We start from the raw sequence: 22,189 nt of genomic DNA on the forward strand, positions 1-22,189 counted from the left end.
ACCAGATCAGTGAGTTCTTGTAGCGAGATCGGAGCAAAACAGTTCAAGATTGGTGGCCAGATTGAGTGAACCAAATATAGAGTAGTAGAGGGGATAATGCCATTTCTGACATCACTAATTTTATTCACAAAGAAATAGAGAAAGTCACTGCAGTCCTTATTTGAAAACACTGGCACTTCAGGAGGAGCAGGGTTGACAATATTGTTGATGGTTTCAAAAAGGACTTTAGGGTTACGTTTACTGGAAGAAATAAGGTTAGCAAAGTAAGATGTCCTCGCCTCCTTAACCATGTTGTTGTATTCAGTCAATAGGTCTTTGTGATACAGCCGGTAAACATGAAGCTTGGAGGATTTCCACTGTTCCGCACTCCGACATGTACGCCGGAAACAGCGAATGAAGTCATTTAGCCATGGGGATGAGTTGACTGAGGAAACACGTCGCATTTTACTTGGAACCACTTTATCCAAAACTGATGAGCAATATGTGTTGAAGGAGTGGACCAGACAATTAATATCAGCATGAGAAGACAGCACTGCGCTTTGGTCAAAAGCTGCAGAAAACTTCTGAGCTGAGAAGCGATTTAAAATGCAAGAACAGCTTACATGTAGCCTGGCTCTGCCCTCCTACGTACTTCCGCTCAATTTTCATTTTCCTTCAGTACTATGTCTGGTATATTCTTGGGTTTTCTCCGGCCAAATATTTGACGGTCCAATCAGCAAACAGAGGGTTGAGGTCGTGACATGCGCTAGTTTGAGTTGTAGTTCCGTAATGGCAAGAACAATCTTTGCTGAGTTTTGTTGGTGGCCATGATGATGTTGCCCTCCTCCCCACAGGGTTCGGGAACAGTTTGATTTTCCAGTTCGCTTCGTTAGTGGTGAAGGAGTTGGCTAAGGCGAACGCTAGCGATGCTAAGCCAATAGTTGTTGTCGTCTCCCCTCTTGTTAGCCTGGTCCTACCAGACAGTACGTAGGAGGGCGGAGCCAGGCTACAAGAGTGGCTCTGGGCAGATCTAATAGTTTTAAACTTCAACAGAGTACCCGCCTTCAAGGAAGTTAACACTTGTCAATGGAGAGTGGCCAGACTCTCTGTACAAATGAAATGTACGAGAGTCTGGTAGGACCAGGCTAGCTTACATGTTCACTGGGCAGTAAATCTATATTAAAAGACAGGCTGAACAAAACGTCAAAACAAAACATGGTTAGTAATATGCAGCTCCTCAGAGAAGCAAAAGAGAGCACACCATTAAGACTTAGAGGGAGATAGAGGGAAATGTATGTTGTTTATGTGTGTGTGTGTGTGTGTGTGTGTGTGTGTGCGTGCGTGCGTGTGTGTGTGTGTGTGTGTGTGTGTGTGTGTACTTACGTGGGCTCCTCTGTAGCAGTATGCTGCTCCTCCAGTTCGTGGGCTTGTTTTAACCAGGGCACCTTGGCCTCTACCGGCAGAGATTCTGACGGAAAGATGGAAAAATAAGTTCCACCCCAGTCCAGGGTTCCCACACATATCTATGACCCAAAATAAAATTTCCATGACCATTCACAATGTATAACACAATATGACACAAAAACATATCAGATTCAAACATAATTTCAGCCAGCTGGCCTAAATGGATTACACGGAAAATTTAAGAAATGTACATGATAGTAAACAAAACGTCACGTCATTAAGCCAAGTTATGTCATCAGCTACAGAAATAAAATTTGGCGTTATGTTACATTCAACATTCAAGTCCTCCAAACCATACAACAACATGGGTGGTTTGTTCCCGACCCTCTCTTCAACCCACAGGAGCATTTCATAAAATAGCGCCCCTAGTGGCGGCAGGAAATAAAACTCATATCTTGTCTATATCCACGGCCAGGGACTGAAGTTAACTTTTTTGGCCACCAGCCACTGTGGCAGGTGGATTTTAAAATCCACTAGCCACAGAGGCTTCTTACCAGCCAATTTGTTTGCCTCATAAAGGTGAAATACCAGAAATGCACAAGCATAGTTCTTGAACTTGTTAAGAATACACATTTAAATGCTGTCAAGTTATTAATGAAATCAATAATTAATGACTCTTATCAAACATATTTTTTATCTTTTTATTTAATGATTTCCCCTGTCAGAGACAGTTATCATATACCGACTGCTCCTCTGAGTCCACAAAAAAGGAGCAGACACACTCCTCTTCTCTGAGCCATACACACGACACAGCAGTACATTTGTTCTGCACTGCTGTCGTAAATCAGCACCTCACGAACCTTGCCGTTGTTGCCAACTGCCCACTTGGTAATAAAACGTCTCCTTTTACTTTTCTTTGAATCATCCTCATCTTTTTGTTGGTTGCTTGTTTCAGCCAGCCTCTTCACCCCAGTAATGCGCCACCACATTTTTAGCTCAAATCCAAGCAAATGGCGGACTTGGTTGAAATTTGATGGCGACAAATTCAAATAACTCTGTATCACTCAATTGTCATTGGCTGCCAAGGTAGCAGGTAGATTGACAGTTTTACCCAATGGCAAAATTCACCTGCATTTGGCACGTGGTTGGGTGTTAATTTCAGGCCCTGTCCACGACGTTCCACTTCAGGGATTGCTCTTTTTCTGCCGGAAATTACACCGGATGGCACTCTTTTCGGATGTCCCGTTACCTTCCTCTTTCTTTGTGTTGGCATTCTAAACTCTTTATTTTTTTAATTATGAGGATTAGTGTGTGTGTGTGTGTGTGTGTGTGTGTGTGTGTGTGTGTGTGTGTGTGAGAGAGAAAGAAAACACACACTCTGATCGCAGCAAAGTATCCAAGTCTAATACAGAGTTTTATTATCATGGAAAAAGTTTTAACTGGCACTTAGAGACACACAGTACACAAGCATGCAAAACTATGAGCTTTTTTGGGACAGAATGACGACAACCTTTTGAAGAATCCAGCAGTTTAATGAGCAGGGATGCTCGTTTACAGCGGAGGACGGATCATAAATTAGGGCCACATGATGGAAGCTAATGCAAATGAAGCCTGTTGTTTTTATGGTGAAGGTGGTGACTGTGGGCATTAAGGACAGCACGCACATACACACACACGCACGCACGCACGCACGCACGCACGCACGCACGCACGCACGCACACACACACACACACACACACACACACACACACACACACACAGAACCCATGAAAAAAAAGAAACCTATGACAACATTTTGTTTTGGAGTTTGTACGGGTTTTGCCAAACGTAGTCTCGCATTGCCAGACCTTCCTCCACAGCGCTGTGGAGGAGGGTCTGGCATTCCGGGATGCGAGAAAAACGTGGTCTGGTTTATTGGCATTTCTTTAAACCATTCACAATCGTCTTGGGCGGCGCTAAGCGCCAGAGGGATCAACGGTGCCTCTGCAAAATAGCCTCGGGAAGGAACTTGTTTTGGTGGAACGTGTACGTTCAAAGGTTGTTTTAGTCGTGCAACAGAAAACTCAGATTGGACAGATAGTCTAGCTAGCTGTCTGGATTAACCCTGCAGAGATCTGACGAGCAGTTAACCATAGTCCTCATAAATCCGCCAGAGTTTAAAATTACAACACAAACAATGAGGAAGGTAAAGGACATCCGGCAAAATTTCCAGCGGCACCGGAGCAATGGAGCTGGAATACTGGAAAAGTGCAAAAGCTATATACCACATACATGTACAATAATAGGATTGATAAGGGTGTGTATGGTGAAAGTTTTTTTTACTTGTATAAATAGCTTTAGTGTGTATGTACCGGTATTATGCCTTCTTGTACTTAAACATTCCTTCCTCTATCCAATAGGAGAATGTTTATATACAATAAGATATACAAAATATAAAGACATTAGACATTTGTGATCACATGTCTATTTAGCCTTGTGAGACTGTCCTGATCTCGCAAGCTCCAGTTTTCCACTCGCAGATCAGTCTGGTATCTTGAGACAGAGAAAATTTGGAGCCGATCGCCAAATGACCGACCGATCAGCGCTGGTTTTGAGGCAGGTTTAGGTGTGACGCAACGAGAAGCGACTGTTCAGTCTAAACAACATGGCGACTTCCACGGATGAGATGAGCGTAGCTATCGCGCAAGTTTGATCCGAATTAGAAAGTATTCCTTCATTTGAAGAAGAACAAAAAACGGCACTGGAGGCTTTTCTCGGAGGAAAAGATGTTCTTGCTCTTCTCCCGACTGGTTTCGGCAAGAGTTTGATATATCGTTGATCTGATTGGTTGATTTGGTCAGTCTATCACCAACATAGGTGGTGATAGACAGATGGTTTATCCAATCAGCTAACCAGTATTTTTGCTCCTTCCCAAAAGTTCTCCAACGGAAAGTTCCCAGATGGATATGCTGAGCAAATCCAACTGACGGAGTCAGGTTAATGTCTATTATGTCTATATCTTGCTTACAACACACACACACACACACACACACACACACACACTTACCTCGGGGCTTGTGGCAGGCGATAGGGACCAGACAGTCTTCTTTGACGTGAGGTTTGAGTGACGCTTCGCAGCCTCCGATGTGCTGTCCCCGGTGGTCGATGCACAGCACCACCCGGTAACGCAGGCCGCGCCCACACGTCACCGTGCACTGCAGTGGGGAGGCAACACACACACATCACCTCACATATGATACACTTTACAAGTGTTATCCACTTTCATTTCAGGTGAATAAAGCTATAGTGCATAGTTTCTGTCTCCCCCATGAAGAAGAATGGGGATGGGAGAAAAACATGGTCTGGTTTATTGGCATTTCTTTAAACCAATCACAATCGTCTTGGGCGGCGCTAAGCGCCAGAGGGATCAACGGTGCCTCTGCAAAATAGCCTCGGGAAGGAACTTGTTTTGGTGGAACATGTGTACGTTCAAAGGTTGTTTTAGTCGTGCAACAGAAAACTCAGATTGGACAGATAGTCTAGCTAGCTGTCTGGATTTACCCTGCAGAGATCTGAGGAGCAGCTAACCATAGTCCTCATAAATCCGCCAGAGTTTAAAATTACAACACAAACAATGAGGAAGGTAAAGGACATGTGGTGCAGCTTTGGCGGCTTCAAATCACGCCCATAATTAGTCAGTGAAACGCCCCAAATTAATATTCATCCATACCGACATCATGCGCACAGAGGAAAACAAAGCAAAGGACTTTCACTCAATGTGAAGTTGTAGTTCTTGTTAGAGAGGTGGAAAAGAGGAAAAAAAAATTGTTTGGAGGGCACAGTGTGGGAATTACTAATGCTAAAAAAGCTGTAGAGGGACAACATGTTGCAGATGCAGTTAATGAATTAAAAAGAAATGGTCCGATATTAAAGTTGATGCAAAAAAACGCCTAGCGCTACACAGAGAAAGTGTTTCTGCCACGGGACGCCGGAGCTGACCCATCTTGAAGCGGGACAGGTAATGAACGCTCCTCTGTAACGCTGGGCCCAAAACAGCACAAAGATTCAACAGGACAGCTCGAGGCAGTCAGAACCGTTTCTGAGGCCACTCGTCCCTGTTTGCCAGCAAGTCTTCTTGCTGTCGGTCTCCCATTTGCCACATCTCCCAACAGTGCAAAGCCAGCCATTGTGCGTCATTACGCATGGCATGCCTTTTTCTAGCCATCAATTTGATTGTATCTAAAAAGCTAAAGGTGTCGGAATTAATCTAATTGTAAATGACAAATAGTTCTGCGCAAGAAGCTTGTAATTAAGAAAACGTTCTATTGTACCTTTCACAATGGTTAAATAAAAACCTACAATAAAAACAAACATTTAAAACAAAAATAAAACGATCTAAAGCCATACAAATAAACACTGTATAAAACACTATGATACTGTATATGATGACCATATTAAAACGACGTGTTCCGCCCAGACGGAGGCATCGTAAACAGCATCAGTGTAAACATTATTTGTCCTGTTTATCTATTATTCATGAGAATAAATTCCATAACATGCCAATATAATTACAGAACATTTGAGTCTTTTTCGCAAATATATCTTCATTTGAGTTTACTATAGTATCTTGTTTTTCACCGCAGATCGATCAAACAGGTGTTTGTGTAGGAAATTAATTGTAAGAATGGCTTTGTGAATTCTTCATATCATCAATGAGAGGCAACGTTTTTAATTGTTTAACACAATGGACAGTTTCACGTGTTTCATCTATCTGCCGTCAGTGTCGCCGTTTGTCATTTCACCCGTTTCTGTGCCTACGCCTGGGTCAGAGTGTCCGTGGAGGACCGCACATTTTCCCGTCAAGTTTGCTTTTTCTAAATCCCAATTCTTGCGTAGAGAGCAGCGTACGTCTCCTTTTGTGTATACGCCACGTTTATAAATGAGGCCCCAGAAGTGCCGTCGAGTTTCACTCGTTCGACCGTTTCCACCGCGTGATGTGTGTTTATAGTGTTTGGTGCATGCGTTGACAAAGTGCAGTTTGAAAGCAAACCCAACCAAATCGAAAATGCAAACATGTTTCAACTTCACCCCCGAATTGCACCGAGTCCACCTAACTATAGGTGTGAAAGCGCCCTAAGTGTTCAAACAGTGTGCAGTGTCAGACCAACAGTCCAAAGCCCAAAGATATTTAATTTACAATGATATAAAACAGGGAAGAGCAGCAAATTCTCATATCTGAGAAGTCAAAGCCAGACAGTGTTGACATTTGTGTTTGATAATTGACTTAAAGTGCTCATATTATGCTTTTAGGCTTTTCCCCTTTCCTTTATTGTGTTATTATCTTTTTTTGTGGACGTTATAGGTTTACAAAGTGAAAAATCTCCAACAGAAAACACTGTTCACAAACTGCTCCAAACAGCTCTATTGTAGTCCAGCCTTTACTTACGTAACAAACGTGCGTCACTTTGTACACACGTTTTAATGCTCGCCTAGCTGCTAGCGTGGCACGCCCTCATACTCTGCTTCTGACTGGCTAGTAGTCCTTACCTAGGTACTGCGCATGCGCGACTCCCAACAAGGATGGAATAGAAGTGAGATGCCTCACTCTGTAGCTAAAACAGAGAGCTCAACACACAGGGTGAAAAGAGGAGCTTCAGCAATGTGCAGTACAACAAAAATATAGTGTCTTTTGAAAATTAAACCACATAAACCTATTCTGATATAACATCTAAATACAATTATGAACCTGAAAATGAGCATAATATGAGCACTTTAAATGATTTATTGATAATCTAAATTGTTTGATTATTTTTCTGACAATCGACTAATCGATTAATCTTTTCAGCTGTACACACAAAATTTTGAATTGTTACAGCTCTACCCTGTGGTGCTGGGTACTTGAGATGACTTTATTGACTGACCTGAGACCAGTCCATGGCCACCCACTGGGGGCAGGCGAAGGTGTTGCATGTCTGTCGGGTGGTGGGTCGAGGGGAGTGGGTGCACTTCCACTCCTCCACCTGGGAAAACTGTCCGTGGGTGTCCTCCTCCACACACATCACGCTGCGGTCCTGCCAGCCGCCGCCGCCTTCGCCACAGGACACCGAGCACTGGGTCCAGGGGCCCTGCTCCCAGCTGCACACACGCACACACACACACACACACACGCACACATATGCACGCGCAACACACATGCACACACACACACACACACATGCTCACACACCGCACACACGCACACGGACACACACACACACACACACACACACACACACACACACAAGCACACATACGCACGCGCAACACACACAAACACACACACACACACACACACACACACACACACATACACGGACACGCACACACAAACACAAAAACAAACACACACACACACACACACACAAACAGACACACACACACACACACACACACACACACACACACACACACAAATGAAAATACCTTTTATGTATAGATTTAAATGTTAACATATCATGGGGAGTTCATACACCAGAGGTTTTTAAACCGTGAGGGAGAGTTAAGGCAGAGATACTGCATAAAGTGAATGGGACAGGTGTGTGTGGTGTTCTGAAAACAACAAGGAAGTTAGTTATTGTAGTTTGGCCAACTTATAGGCCCACTCCCCACCATCAGCAGCTGCAGCACAGGCCATGACACACAGCTCATGGAGGAAAGTAAAAACCCTGAGTGCCCAATTTCTGCAATTTGTGTCAAAATCACATTCCTTCTCCAAGTCATGACTCAAGTCTGAACACAGCGTGATACACATGGCTTATTTTTAGATCCAGTGTGACTTATACATTCAGGGGATATCGTTCTCAGATGTCCACTCTGAATAAACTTCCATAAATCCATAAAGATGCTGCTTATATCCCCAAAACTTGCCTGAGCGACATTGTGTTTAAAGTCATCCGGTGATAGTTGTCTGTACATCCACGGAGACACTGCAAACAGGAGCGGCTAATAGCTAATTCTGACACTACCAATTTGGCAAATAGAAATCAGAAAAAGAAGTATAATAGGAGTGACAAAATCCAGAAATATAGTTATTATTTTCATATAGCAAAATATATTAATAGCAATGTATTTCCATTACTTAAGGTTGAGACGTCCAATATACATGGTTCTTATATCCAGGGGACCCCGACACGTTCCTCTATCCATTCATATACAGATCATTTCCCCGTGTTGAAACCTTGTGGACAGGTGGGGGGGACACAAGGGGCAGTTGAGTTGATTTTTTACAGATGGCCCACAGTGTCATACTGTGGAAAGAAGAGTCCTTAAAACTTGATCAGGACCATTTCTATGAAGATCTGCTTTAGATCACCCAACGTATGATGAGCTACTCTGACACTTTTCCACAGCGAATGTCTAGTCCACTTTTCCCCTCTCTTCACTCTCTGGGGTGGCTTGTGGCTCGGAGGAAGAGTGTTTGCAAGGTTGGTGGTTCAATCTCAGGCTCCTCAGGCCACATGTCAAAGTGTCCCCGGATGCTGTATGTATAGCTGTCCAGTGCTCCTAATACTTGTGTGTATGTGACTATTAAGAAATACTTTTTTCTTACTTTCTTACTTACTGGTGATACTTCAAGCAAAGTTTCATGTAGTATCGAGCCTTCTTAGTGTTTTAAAAATAGCTGTTTTGAGGCTAGCATAAAAGTGCCCCTAGGACTCCCATTCAAAAGGCCATTTGACCGAAAAACGAGAATACGGTAAATCTTAAAAGTGGCGATTCCGTCCTAAATATGCTTTTAAACGAAAGTCTGACTCGGGTATATTCACAAAAAGACCCTAGGTTGCATTTTGACGAGAGTTACACTTTAATATAATAATTGATTTTCACTATAATTCCGTCCATAAGTAACACAATGACAGAATGTAGGACTAATTTGGTCATGGGTTTCATTAGGGCTGGGCGATACAGAGAAAATCAAATATCACAATATTTTTGACCCAATACCTCGATATCGATATTGCGGCAATATTGTAGGGTTGACATTTGGTGCTTTCACAAAATATTGATTTTATTGGGACAAAATCGAGTCCTTGATGTGAAAAAGTTTGGGAACCACTGGTTTAATCTAAACAAGAAGACAAAATATACTAATACACTTCTAATTTGCTTTGCCAAATACATTTAGGAGGAAACATAACTGCTGGAATAAATTCACTGGCAATGTTTTTTCCAAAAGTTTCTTCCAATCCAGTAATGCAAAAGTGTGAGCACAAAGGTTACTGCAGGACTCTGGGGATGAGATTTGTCATTGTGCATTACATGCATTATAGCTTTAGTGTACTGAAACAAGAGCTGCAGCTACCATTGATGTCAGTGTATCTTTTGGTCATTCGATTTTCATTTCATAAACAGGTTTTAAAAAAACAAAAAACAAATGGTTATTTGATTTTCGTTTTAAAATACAAAATTTGAAATTGAAATACAGGGCGTTTTTTCCTGTTCAAAAGGGGATGAGAGATATTTAAAAATATGCTTTGATATTCATTTTCTATTTCATATAAAAAACAATAAAATCACTCGAAAATAGAAACAAAAAAAGGCCTGTTTTTTCATATTCAGAGACCGGATGTTGTTATTTCCAAGGGAACAGCAGCAGTGTACCAGTGTTGCTTTCACTTTAGAACATCTATACTGTTAATATTAATATTTACAGTCTATGCTTTGGAACCCTACTCTGATGATGCTTGAGCGGACTTTTATTTAAAAATGTCACATTTATTTATTTCCCTGCCTCCATCTCTTAGTACCGGCATTATGCAACATGACCCCACACAAATTACAACAGAAACTCTTTCAACTGATCTAGTCTCATAAAAGTCTCCGGTGCTGGGTATTAGCTGCTGCCATTTTCTTCAAGTAGCAGCTAGCTAGCAGCTAGCCATCAGCGTGTTGTGACCATAGGTTGTGACCCGGGTCCCCGGTGCTGACTGATTCTGGTCCGCGTGCGAAGCTAGTGTGACCTGCACTAGCTAACATTAGCTAGGTATCAGACGAATCTGCTGAGCTCTTGTTTTACTCATGGGTGTATTAAGGTTTTATTTCCTTTGGCAGATAGTGATATGGTTTGATGCACTATGCCAGGGAGGCTAGCTAGTTGCTTTTAGTCTGAGTCTGTAAGATAACCAAACTTATAACGTGCAAATAAGGAAATAAATGTTAATGTTACATATAAAATAAAGATCACTGAAATAAATAAAAGTAAAACATATGTATTTAGGCTTTTGAACTATATTGACTAATTTATATATTTATATGTATTGCCTCATTTATTAATTTCAAGATGTATTTGATAGCCATATTTATGTATATTTATGTAAAGCGGTGCAAAAAAAAACGGAGGATCAGTAGCTCAGGAAGTTGGGGTATACAGTACATAGTACAAGTTTCCCTCAACTGCAGAAGAATCAGACGCTGCGAAGTGGAAGCTAACTTCAGCGTGGTGTCAGATGAGTCCATACAGTCTATGGTCACATCATGTTTGAGCCATTTTCAGCGCAAAATATCCTCACATTTCTTGCACCCCCACTTCCCTGTGATATGCGCACAGAGATTTCTGCACATGAGAGGCCTTTTTTTCGCCACGTCTAAAATCACATCAGAGTAGGAATCCAAAGTAATTTTAGCATGTGCTGAAAGCAACACTGGTACACTGGCGCTGTTGCCTTGGATCATCCGGTCTCACGATATAAAAAAAACCAGGCATTTTTTCATTTCTGTTTTCTAGTGATTTTATTTTTTGTTATATGAAATAGAAAATGAAAATCAAAGCATATTTTAAATTTCTCTTATCCCCTTTTGACCATGAAAAGGAAAAAACGCCTTGTATTTCAATTTTCAAATTTTGTATTTTAAAACAAAAATCAAATAAACATTTGTTTTTTGTTTTTTAATACCTGTTTATGAAATGAAAATCGAATGACCAAAAGATACACTGACCCATTGACAACACTGAGATCATGTCCACAGTCAACCCATTCTCACTCCCAACTTAATTAACTTAACTAAAATACTGACTCATGGTCAGTGTCTTTGAGCGTCAGATAACGACGCAAAAAGCCCCCTTTAGCATCTGTATGGAACGCACCGGGCGGAGCAGCAGCTCCACCGCGGTGCTGTAAGATGACATAGTATTAAGAGAAACAACAGTAGCGAGTAGTATAAAAGACGGCTGGGTCAAACAACACAGGACTTTCACCCAGGAGACCGGGGTTTCTGTCCCGTACTTGTCCCGCATGTCACTGAAACGTACATTTTATAACCCCTGCCACCATCTTTTCCTTTTTTTTGTGATACATTTTTTATTAGCACCTTCAGACATACAAAACAAATTCCACAATGTGTGACAGGTGATGTCAGATGGCACACAGAACAAAGAAACACAAATTGAAGAAGAACAAAGACCCTCTTCCACCCCCCACCCTCTGTGGTCTCGAGGAAAACAAAACAAACAAACAAACAGAAACCACACCTTGCCTAATCACTCTCCTCTAGTTCTTGTGGGGCTGAAGTCATTAAGTCTCATATTTGTGCTGCTGCACTTTCCCATAGGCTGATAGTTGATGATTTGGCTTTGTTAATCCTTGCTGTAGAGAGCTCAAGCATAACTATGTCCAGAAAATACGCCAACCACTGTTTTATACAAAGCGAGTGAGGGGGAAGCCAGCGCTGAGCTATCATTTTCTTGGTTGCAGTTGAGCCGGCTAGCCAAATTCTCCCAAGCAGGTGAAATTATGAGTCGTCATTAAGTAACAAAACAATCGGGTCAGTAGGAACTCAACATCCTATCACATCAGATGTTATTGATGTTGTTTTATTCCAAAATCCATGCACCTGTTCACACTCCCAGACCATATGCAGGAAAGTTACAGTTTGTTCAGGTTGACAGAAAGTACAATAGGGAGTGGGAATGACTTTAGAGACTGAGTCCAATATGTCCTATGACATATCATAGGTGTGATTGGCAAAGGACAAAAAAGCAGGAAAAAATACGCCGAACACATGACACTGCGACAGCATTGTTTGCATTGTTGTAATATCAACAGGTATTAGGGCATTTAGCATTTACATTACTGTTAATCAGTCATCACTTGATTACACATTGCATTACCTTGTTATATTTAATGAAATACAGTTGAAATACAATTTGGGCTCAAAATTGACAGTTTGAGTTAATTTTATTAGTTTCCTTTGGAAAACCTAATGTATTTCATTGCAACAACACATTTCAATCTACAGTGTACACTTACAAAGGGTTGTAAATAGGAAGGTCAGCTGAAACAGGACTTTGTGCATTACAGTTAAAGCAAAATGGTTGGTGCTGGGAGGTGAGTGACTAACAGTCTGAAAGGAGAAAAGACTCAATCCCGACTAGTGATGTATTTACATAAACAGCATTTTAAATGGGAAATGCTGTGTATTCTACTTCCAGGAAGACAGAGTTTGAAAAAAGTACAACAATGACAATTTAAAACTAGGGTTGGGTACCGTTTGGATTTTTACGATTCCGATGCCGAACCGATTCCTAAACCGATTCTTGAAAAACTGAAAAATTATATAAAAGAAAGGCTTTTTTATGGAGTTTTTTAAAATTGAAAATTATTTAAATTGATCAATATATTAGCGTTTTAAAGTACTTAAATATATAATAAGTAAACCTAAGTCACCTAACACAGATAACTACAATAATTTAACAAATAACAGTTACACTAAGTAACAACAAAATAAATGTTGTTGAGTTGGTATGCCAACCAGCTTCAAACTTTAGCAGTTCTTTTGCAGAAAAAATGACCATATTTGCCTTTCTGGCAAGATACTACACCTCTCCTGACTTATGGCATGTCCTGCACAGGAGAAAACTCTCTCACATGGTGTCCAAGAGGCCTGGACACAGGGAGGAGTTAGAAAGGGCAGACAATTTGGGGAGGCTGTCCCATCTCCCCCACCACCAGGCTACAGGGTCTTGTCCTGAACAATAGACTAGCAGAGCAAGTGTAATATGTTTACTAGCGATCCCGTGCAGTCAGTGAATGGTTAATATGCCTTTACGTCCGTTTTGGTGAGCCCAGAGGGAAAATATGCCATTTTAAAAGTAGCCTACATTAACGGTAGCTAGCTAACACTAGACTACAGAGAAAGTGTGATATTTTTACGTCCGTTTTGGAGCGTTTACAAAAAGCCGTCTATCAGCAGTGATTGTAGAGTGCACGTCCGAGAATAGCGCGGACACGCGCTTCACACCGCGAGCAGCAGAAAAGGGAGAAAGGAACCGGGTTTCGGTTCCCAACCCTATTTAAAACCATGTCTCATGTTCTTCATATTTTAGTCCTCTTTAAAAAAAGTATTGGACTGCTTTTCTTCTACAACTGCTTCAACAGTTAAGACAACAAATCTTATGACAGTGCACAAAACTACCGTTTCTGTATCTTGGCAGCAAGATTTTTCAATGCCTGCAGTCGCCGCTTTTGAAAAGTCTTTCTGGCATTGAAAGCTGCTGCCACTATTGAGTCTTTGGCTGCCTTCTTTCTGGCTGGATTGGGAGCATTAAGTTCTGCCCTTCGTTTATTCTCTGCTCTGTACCTCTGGCTTGAGAGTTTGACATTGCGTACAAGTGATGGGTTGATGGGGCTGTCCTTTGACGGTCTGGAGTAGTGGTGAATTGCTGAGACCTGCATGGCCTTCAGCTGGTACTTCACAACTTCATATGCCTCATAGGTCTCCACATTCAGGCTTGTTGTTTTGGCCTGCATGATGTTGGCCATCATACTAAACGAGGACTCTACTTGAGGGCCATGAAAAGGGCATAAAGCAAAGAGTGCTATCTTGGCAAGTGTTGGGTACCTCGATGTTTGTCTTACTGCATTCCACCACAGGTCAACTCTTGTGTCATCAGTCATTGGTGGCAACATCATGTCACTTGCATATCTAAGATGAGAAACAACATGGTAAATTTTCATTGTGCACAGTAAGAGTAAACATTTTCTAGCACTTCATGTTCAGTAAGTAAAATATATTTTCCCCTTAGTCTTACTGTGATATCCTATGTATTAATAATAGGAGTTAAAGGAGAACTCCGGGCAACACGGAGCTGCTGCAGCTAATGCCAAGAGCTCCCAGTTAGCTAAAACGGCAGTTTTGGGGGCATAACATAACTCATCCCAGACGGCAGCTAGCAGCTAACAGGGTAGGTGAATTTAAACAATGTCTGAGTTGAAAATGCATCTTGTTGTCATGTAAGGGCCCTGTTCATGTTGCACAGACTTATAGCGATCAAGATTAACGTAAAAATTGCCCAGAGTTCTCCTTTAATTGTCTTTTAATGACAATGTAATGTTCATTGTTACCATTAAGAGTAACTTTAAACAAAAGCACTAGCATTGGTACACCAAGAAAATCATTCAATGAAACTGAAGCTCAGCAAAAACTATGGAAAAACCACATGGGGACGTCATCTGGTATGGTGTCTATGATTGGGTGGACTGAATATAACGTGTGTGTGTGTGTGTGTGTGTGTGTGTGTGTGTGTGTGTGTGTGTGTGTACCATTGTATGGTAGAGCACATCTCAAATGGAAATTCTTCTCTCATGTCATAAAATAGCATGATATGCACGAATGGCATCTTCTGACAATTACACACACCTGTATATTTCATGATGAAAACCAGCTTTCTCCTCTTCTGTAAGTGTCACAGCTGGAAACATGTCCAGCAATTTCTTCAGGTGAGGAATGATGTGTAGGCTTCCCCGGGCATTTGGGTCCAAGCATGACAGGGTCCTCAGAACTGGATTGTCCAGAGGCAGTTTTGCTTGCAGATCAATGGCACATCTGGTGTAAGCTTGGGTAACCTGTTATAATGAAGAAACACAGAGAGACATACAGTAAATGGAGGTAAGTTCAAAACCAGTTTATTTTTTCTGTATTTCTTTTAAATATAAAAAAAGAATAAAAGTTTTTGGAAATGTGTACAGTTATTTCAAACAAAATCTGTGTAAACAAGCTACACTGTCTACAATACCTTCATATTGAAAGACGTTGCCACAGGATGATTTTTTCCAAGCTTTTTGAGAATGGAGGTGGCCTCATATCCGATAAAAGGCTCTGACAGATGGGTCTCTGTTGACCTTAAATCAAGAAGCTTCATGTTTGATCCCGACAAGCTCTTCCCCTTTCTTACGAGTTTCTCCGGCTTGATGAAACAGGACAAGAACTCTTTAAGGAGTATTTCTTGCTCATCGTGCAGTCTGTGGATCTTCGGCTCCTTGCATTGAAAGAGGAGGGTGTATTGTTTTAGCATTGGAAGGAGAGACACGTAAAAGTGTAGCTCAAGCAGTGTTCTCTTCTCTTCGAAAAACACCTGCCAAAGCATAGAAGAGCATAAGTTTAAAACAATCATAATGGTTACAATTAATGTAATTCTTGACAAACAAACCAACTCACATAAATACTGACAATAAGTATATTCATCATATTTGGTAACAATATCTACTTTTTGAGTTTTGCCTCTTCTGCATAATTTAAGAGTTGAGGATTGTGTGCTGTTTCTCACCTTTTTGTAAATCCTAGCTTTTCTCATCTTTCCTTCATTTGTGAAGTTTTTGGACCTGACTTGCAACTCCTTCCACAACTCCTTTATGCGGATCCAGCCTGCTTCTTGTACTCCACGCTTTTCAAGAATGGCATTGACTATGTCTTTGTATGTTGCCCTATCTTCATTGCCCAGGAAGGCATAGTAAAAGATGACGAATGCATCCCACATGCGCAATGTATCCAGGCTCACATCCAGCACTGACAGCCACCGATGTGGGATGTATCGCTCAGGCCGTGAGGCATGGATTCCGAGGATGATGGAAATTTCTCTGAGGCCATCTCTCATGTCTGTTGACCATCTGTGGTCTGTGTGAAGATCTGAGAGCAAACCTTCGACCCAATGCTCGAATGGAGTGCAGAATTTCTTGCTGGCATTGTGTATATGGTGGCATGAGTCACCATCTATGTCAAGCATTTGAGGGGCACGCCGATCTCTTATAAGTTTCTCCAGCCCATTTTTGGAGCCTCTCATTACAGCACATGAGTCCATAAGAATGGAGACCAAATTATCCCATGGCAGACCCATCTTTTCAAAGAGCTCGTCCAGTTTCTTGACAAGGGATTCTGCAGTTACAGACACTACCTCCAGGGCTGCCAAGTGTTGCACAACCATCCTCTGAAGTTTCTCAGACCAGTAGCTAACAAGCACACCCAATATCCTCTTGTACGTTTTGCTTGTTGCCTCATCAATGTTGAGGGAGAAGGGGACACTTCTTATTTCCTCAAGCACTTCATCTTGAATTGTCCTTTTAACACCATGATTGAGCTTGTATGAGGCAGAGGTCCTGTCCATAGATAGTTCTGCAAGAGCTTTTGGGTCTTTTGCCAACACCTTTGCTAAATCAATAAGCCCTGGTGTGATTGATAGAGGAAGTGAATTCTCAGCAACAAATCCAAGAACGAGTGCCTGTAACGTTAAAAAAAAAAAAAAAAAAAAAGTAAGAGTGTTTTCTACCTATGCCACATAAAACCAAAACCACAAAATTAGTCAGCACTTACTTGATCCTGTGCAACTCGGTTGCATAAAGGAGGAATTCTGGGTTGCACTGGGTTGTTGGGTGAAGCTGTAACAATTATATTATCCAATGGTGTTATATCGATGCGCATGTTCTGCTGTTGCGTCTTCCAAGCCTTTATATGCTTCGGATGCTTCACATGCTTCATTAGGGCATTCTTCCCACTTGTTCCGTAATTTATATGTTGATTGCAAGTGTCGCAAATTGCCCTGCCTGCTTCCCTAATTTTGCTGAAACAATTCAATGGCATGGTCTCTCCTTGGACTTGGACAGTCTCCTGCAACCAGCTCCATTTAAACCGATTCTTCACTCCCTCATCGATGTATTTTACATCTGGGCTGTTCAAAGTAAGTTTGGCCATGACTCAAAGAATGCTGCGAATGTAAGAATAAAATAAATTATACTTAGGTAAGCAATTGTATTTGTTGCATAGTTAGTATGACAAATGATTTTTCAACATCCCATGTTATTTTCTCATAGAAATAGAGGTAATGGCTTAAGCTAACATAATTTCAAATGGCTCAACATAATTTACTTTCTATGACGTTTACAGTAAATTAATCTAAAAATAAATTGTATTACAGCTCATGACAGTGTTTCCCACACAGACTAATTTGTGCGCCACAGAATCAACACCCACTGCCACATATTGCGTTTCGTTATTATTTTTTTTAATGATATTTAAAACACGTAGCATATTCGTTCAAGTGCATTTCCTTTCCCTGCTCTCAGTCTGACACACACGCACACACACGCGCACACACACACACACACACACACACACACACACACACACACACTCTGACTCACGCGACAAACACACTACAGTCACATTAGCTACAAGAGACAGAGACAAAGCGACAGGCTGCCATTCATTTTCAATGGGAGTGGCCGTTTGCCAGCGACAAGCGAGGAGCTTGCCGCTGCCACGAGCAAGGTGGGGCCAAAATAGACAAGAAGTCTATTTTATGCAAATGCTGAGCGATGCGACAACCAATCGGAGTGAAGGCAGCGTGACATATGTCAGTAGCTGTTTCTCAATGTCAAGGATCCTTCCTGTTGTATTTATGTATATATCTGATATGTTTGGCATTTTATCTCATATATTTTGTTACTTTTATTGATAAATAAATACTTTCAAATCCAAAAACATTGTTCTTGTGACTTGACAATACCTCTGAAATGACTTGTAAGACGTGGTTGAAGGTAGCACCAGAGAATTTCTGTTTACTGTTGCCAAGCAAAAAGGAGTAAGCTAGGCACGCCCAGGAGAGCCCACAAGCGAGTGCATGTCGCTCTCTTTTGTCGCTAATGTGACTGTAGGGTCCTTCTGCCTCACGCGATACACACTCACTCCCTCTGCCTCACGCGACACACACTCACTCCCTCTGCCTCGCGACACACACTCACTCCCTCTGCCTCGCGATACACACTCACTCCCTCTGCCTCACGCGACCCCCCCCCCATCATACACACACACATACACGATTGCGCCTGCTTTAGAAAGTTAACTAGTCACAATTTTTCAAAACACCATATGTATCAGCTGTGAATCAAATAAACTTATTATAATTAATGTTATGTAATTTTTTTACTCTTACGCTGAATGTTTGCTGCTCCAATCCAGATGAGTATTTTCCGCGACTGAAAAAGGCTAGTGTTGAGGATTAGTTATAAGTTAGATTTAACGTCTGTGTAACGAATTATTAACGGAGGAATCCACCCCACAAATTGCTTTCTAATCTGTGGGAAACACTGTCACGCCATATTTCAGTGTGTTGGTTGGCTTCAGAAAATGTTTTTTAACCCAGCTATGGTTATAAACCAGCTAGCCATTGTTGTGCCATTAGCAGTAAAGCTAGACTTAAACAATATGCCACTTCTCCCATTCTACCTATACATGGATGATATATGTAAAACAATTTCACAGCAACAGAGACCATCCATAAAGCAAATGTTTCTAAGTTGGCTTCCTTGAACTTCAAGTAATGCTGGTTACCATTTAGCATAGCTAGCTTCTAGCTAAGCAATAACCAACGTAGCTTGCATGGTTTAACGTTACTTTGCTAGCCCAGAATTGTTTTACATTAATGTTAATGGCAATAATGTTCAATGGATCACTTGTTTAAGTTTAAGTAGATAAAAAGGAAAGACAATATTGGCTTTGCCTACCTGAATCATCCGTGTTCGTCGTCTTGTCAACTGCTACCTGAATCCATGTTCGCCGTCGTGTCATGGGCAACTGAAGTTGTTCACGTGAGTAGATCGTTGGGCACGGTTTACTTTTTCTTTTTCTTACTTCGGGTGTTGGTGTCACGTAGCTACATCACTACAGAATTTATTATACTTGTCAAAACGAAAATAGGAACTCCACTATGTCTCTTTTTACATTTATTTTGTCCCGTTGTCGACTTCAGCTAAGAAATAAATAGAACACATAAGATAACCTTCCGCAACGATTGCAGGCTCTTTGATGGAGCTCTGCTTTGAATGAAGTTCCATCGTGACAAATAAATGGACTACTTGCGGAGTGATATGAAGACATGAATCAGAGGCACACAAGACGTTGACAGCGGCGAGCGGTCATTTAGAACCGTGCCTTGCGATTTGCATGATTTACGAGAACCTCATTTTCAGGTCGGAAAAGCCGGAATTCCGGATTCATCCGGAAGAATCACACCCCTGCATATGTTGAAGTGGATATACTGGTAATTTGGGTTCTTGGAACAGTGGAAAATGTTGTTCCAAACTGTCTCCTAAATAAATGCGTTCCCCTCAGGGCTCAGCTCTCGTTCCCATTTCTTTACTATTGGGAGTTATCCTATGGATACTTGCATCAGTTTAGCATAAATCTTGGACACTAATCCTCTCACAGGAAAATCAACACACCATTTAATGACTGGGTGTGCCTCAAGACTGTTTCCCCATGGCACTCCATAACATTTTAGGGCTGATCTTAAGCGATAAAAGTAGAAGGATGTCCTGGGGACCTCAAAACTAGCTCTCAGGTCTTCAAAACTCAACATACCTTTCTCATTGAATAGCCGGTCTAAAGTATAAATACCTCTGTCACTCCACTGCTTACAAGCAAAGGGTTTGTTACCAGACATTAAGTGTGCATTGTGCCATATTGGGGTATTCAAATGCCACTTATTGGTCTAGCGTAGTTGCTCCTCCACCTGTTTAAAGTTGGTCAGTGTGTTGGTGATAATAGGGCCATAGCATAGCATGCACTTTTTTGGACACCCACCTGCAAAGGCAAGGTCTTGCAGTCTTCGACTTCCATTGAGGTTTTGCTCTATTACTCTGCATGGAACTGTAGATGAGGGGTCCATCCACACTCTGAGGACCCGTAGCTGAAAGGATCTGTGATACACTTTAAGGTTGGGGAGGGCCAAGCCTCCCGTGTTTGTGGTACGTTGCAGGGTAGAGTATTTTAGCCTAGGTTGTTTATTATTACAAATATACTGCCCATTTAAAGTATCAATTTTCTTCCAGAAATGTATTTGTGGGGGGTAAGGGGATCATTGTACTTAAGAAATTCACACGAGGAACTATGTTCATTTTAACAACAGCAATCCTGGACCGTAGTGATGCCGGCAGCGCAGACCAATTGGCCAGATCCCTTTGAACACTACTTAATATAGGTTCATAGTTGTCCTGGACAAGTCGATGTAGCGATGCGTGTATGGTGATGCCCAAATATGTAATTTTGCTTTGGGTTAATAATGTAACACTAATGGCTGATGTCACATGCCTGTTGTTCAATAAAAGAAGATTAGATTTACTCCAGTTAATTTTATAGCTGGAGATTGAGCCAAATTCATTGAAGATCTTAAGAATTTTTGAGTCCTCAAGATCAGAGATGTACAACAAAATATCATCTGCAAATAATGATATTAAGCTGCTATTGTATTTAATCTGGACATTACAAATTTCATTTTGCCTTATGACTTGGGCTAACGGTTCAAGATAGATTGCAAACAGCATGGGGGAAAGCAGGCATCCTTGTCGCAAGCCCTGCTCAATGGGAAATGGCTGAGAATGCAAGCCACTGGTTGAGGCTATGGCCGTGGGATTCGCATATAAAGTACGTACCATGTCAATGAATTTGGCCCCCAAAGCAAGCCTCTCCATTACTTGCCACAAGTAGTTCCACTCTCGGTAGTCGAAAGCTTTTTCTGCGTCCACTGATAAAACTGCTGCGGTTGTTGGAAGGTTTTTGGCTTCTTCTATTACATGAAATAGTCTGCGTACATTCTCTGCAGCATGACGCTTTGGTATAAAACTTGATTGATCGGCGTGGACTAGCTTCTAGATAAAGCGCTCTAGGCGGAGAGCCAAGACTTTGGAATAAAGCTTAATATCAGTCTGAGGCTGATGGGCCTGAAATTTGAGCAATCCGTAAGATCTTTGCCTTTTTTGGGTATAATGGAAATTAGCGCAGTGTTGGTTTGTTGGTGGAAAGTACCCTTCTCTATGGCTGAAGTTAGAGCTTGTAAAGGTCCTAATATGTCAAAATACTGTTCTGATGGAATTCCATCCAACCCTGGCGTTTTCCCTTTTTTAACAGTTTTTAATGCTGATTTAAGTTTGTCCTCTAATGTTATGGGTTGACCCAGTTCTTCTACCTCCTCTGGGTCAAGAAGAGGCAGGTTTAGTTATTTTAGGAACTTCTGGCACTGTGTCAAATCTGGGTTGCAGGAGGACTCATACAACTTTGAATAGAAGGATTGAAAAGCAGCGCTGATATCCTTAGGATTTGTTGAGATACCTCGGTCTGTGCGGATGCTGTTGATAGTAGCTCTGGATTCGCTTCATTTTAATTTCAGAGCAAGCAATTTGCTTGGTTTACAGCCATTAAAATACTAATTTTGCCTCACTCTGTGCGTTATGAATTCAGCTCTCCTTAGCAGATCATTTAACTCTGTTCGACTTGTGACTAGAAGAGTATGTGTAGATTTAGAAAAACAAGTCTTAAGAGACTGCTCTAAAGATTTACAGCGTTCTTCCAACCCCGCAATCCTTGCCTCTTTTTTCCTTTTCAAGCTGACCGCGAAGGAAGATGTGAAATCTCTAATAAATCCTTTAGTTGTCTGCCAGATAAATGCAGGGTCAGAAACTGGCTCTAAATTTTGCATCAAGAGCTGTGTTCTGGAGAAGCGAATTATTAAATTGCCATCTCCTA

General features: G+C 41.5%; 1 protein-coding gene across 2 annotated transcripts in view; it reads right to left on the bottom strand.

Annotated features, from left to right (window-relative positions):
• LOC116045199 (ADAMTS-like protein 3) overlaps nt 1-22,189 on the bottom strand; it is a 297,438-nt gene that overhangs the window by 46,697 nt on the left and 228,552 nt on the right. The window contains exons 13-15 of one of the 2 annotated variants that reach the window (XM_031292718.2): nt 7,285-7,498; nt 4,431-4,578; nt 1,363-1,447 (exon numbers count right to left, since the gene is read on the bottom strand). In XM_031292718.2, the coding sequence (XP_031148578.1) occupies nt 1,363-1,447; nt 4,431-4,578; nt 7,285-7,498 (447 nt within the window). Of the gene's footprint in view, nt 1-1,358; nt 1,448-4,430; nt 4,579-7,284; nt 7,499-22,189 lie in introns of those variants that run through there. The other variant, XM_031292719.1, reaches the window with a different exon arrangement.

Source organism: Sander lucioperca, chromosome 3 (genome assembly GCF_008315115.2).
Source record: "Sander lucioperca isolate FBNREF2018 chromosome 3, SLUC_FBN_1.2, whole genome shotgun sequence".
NCBI lineage: Eukaryota > Metazoa > Chordata > Actinopteri > Perciformes > Percidae > Sander > Sander lucioperca.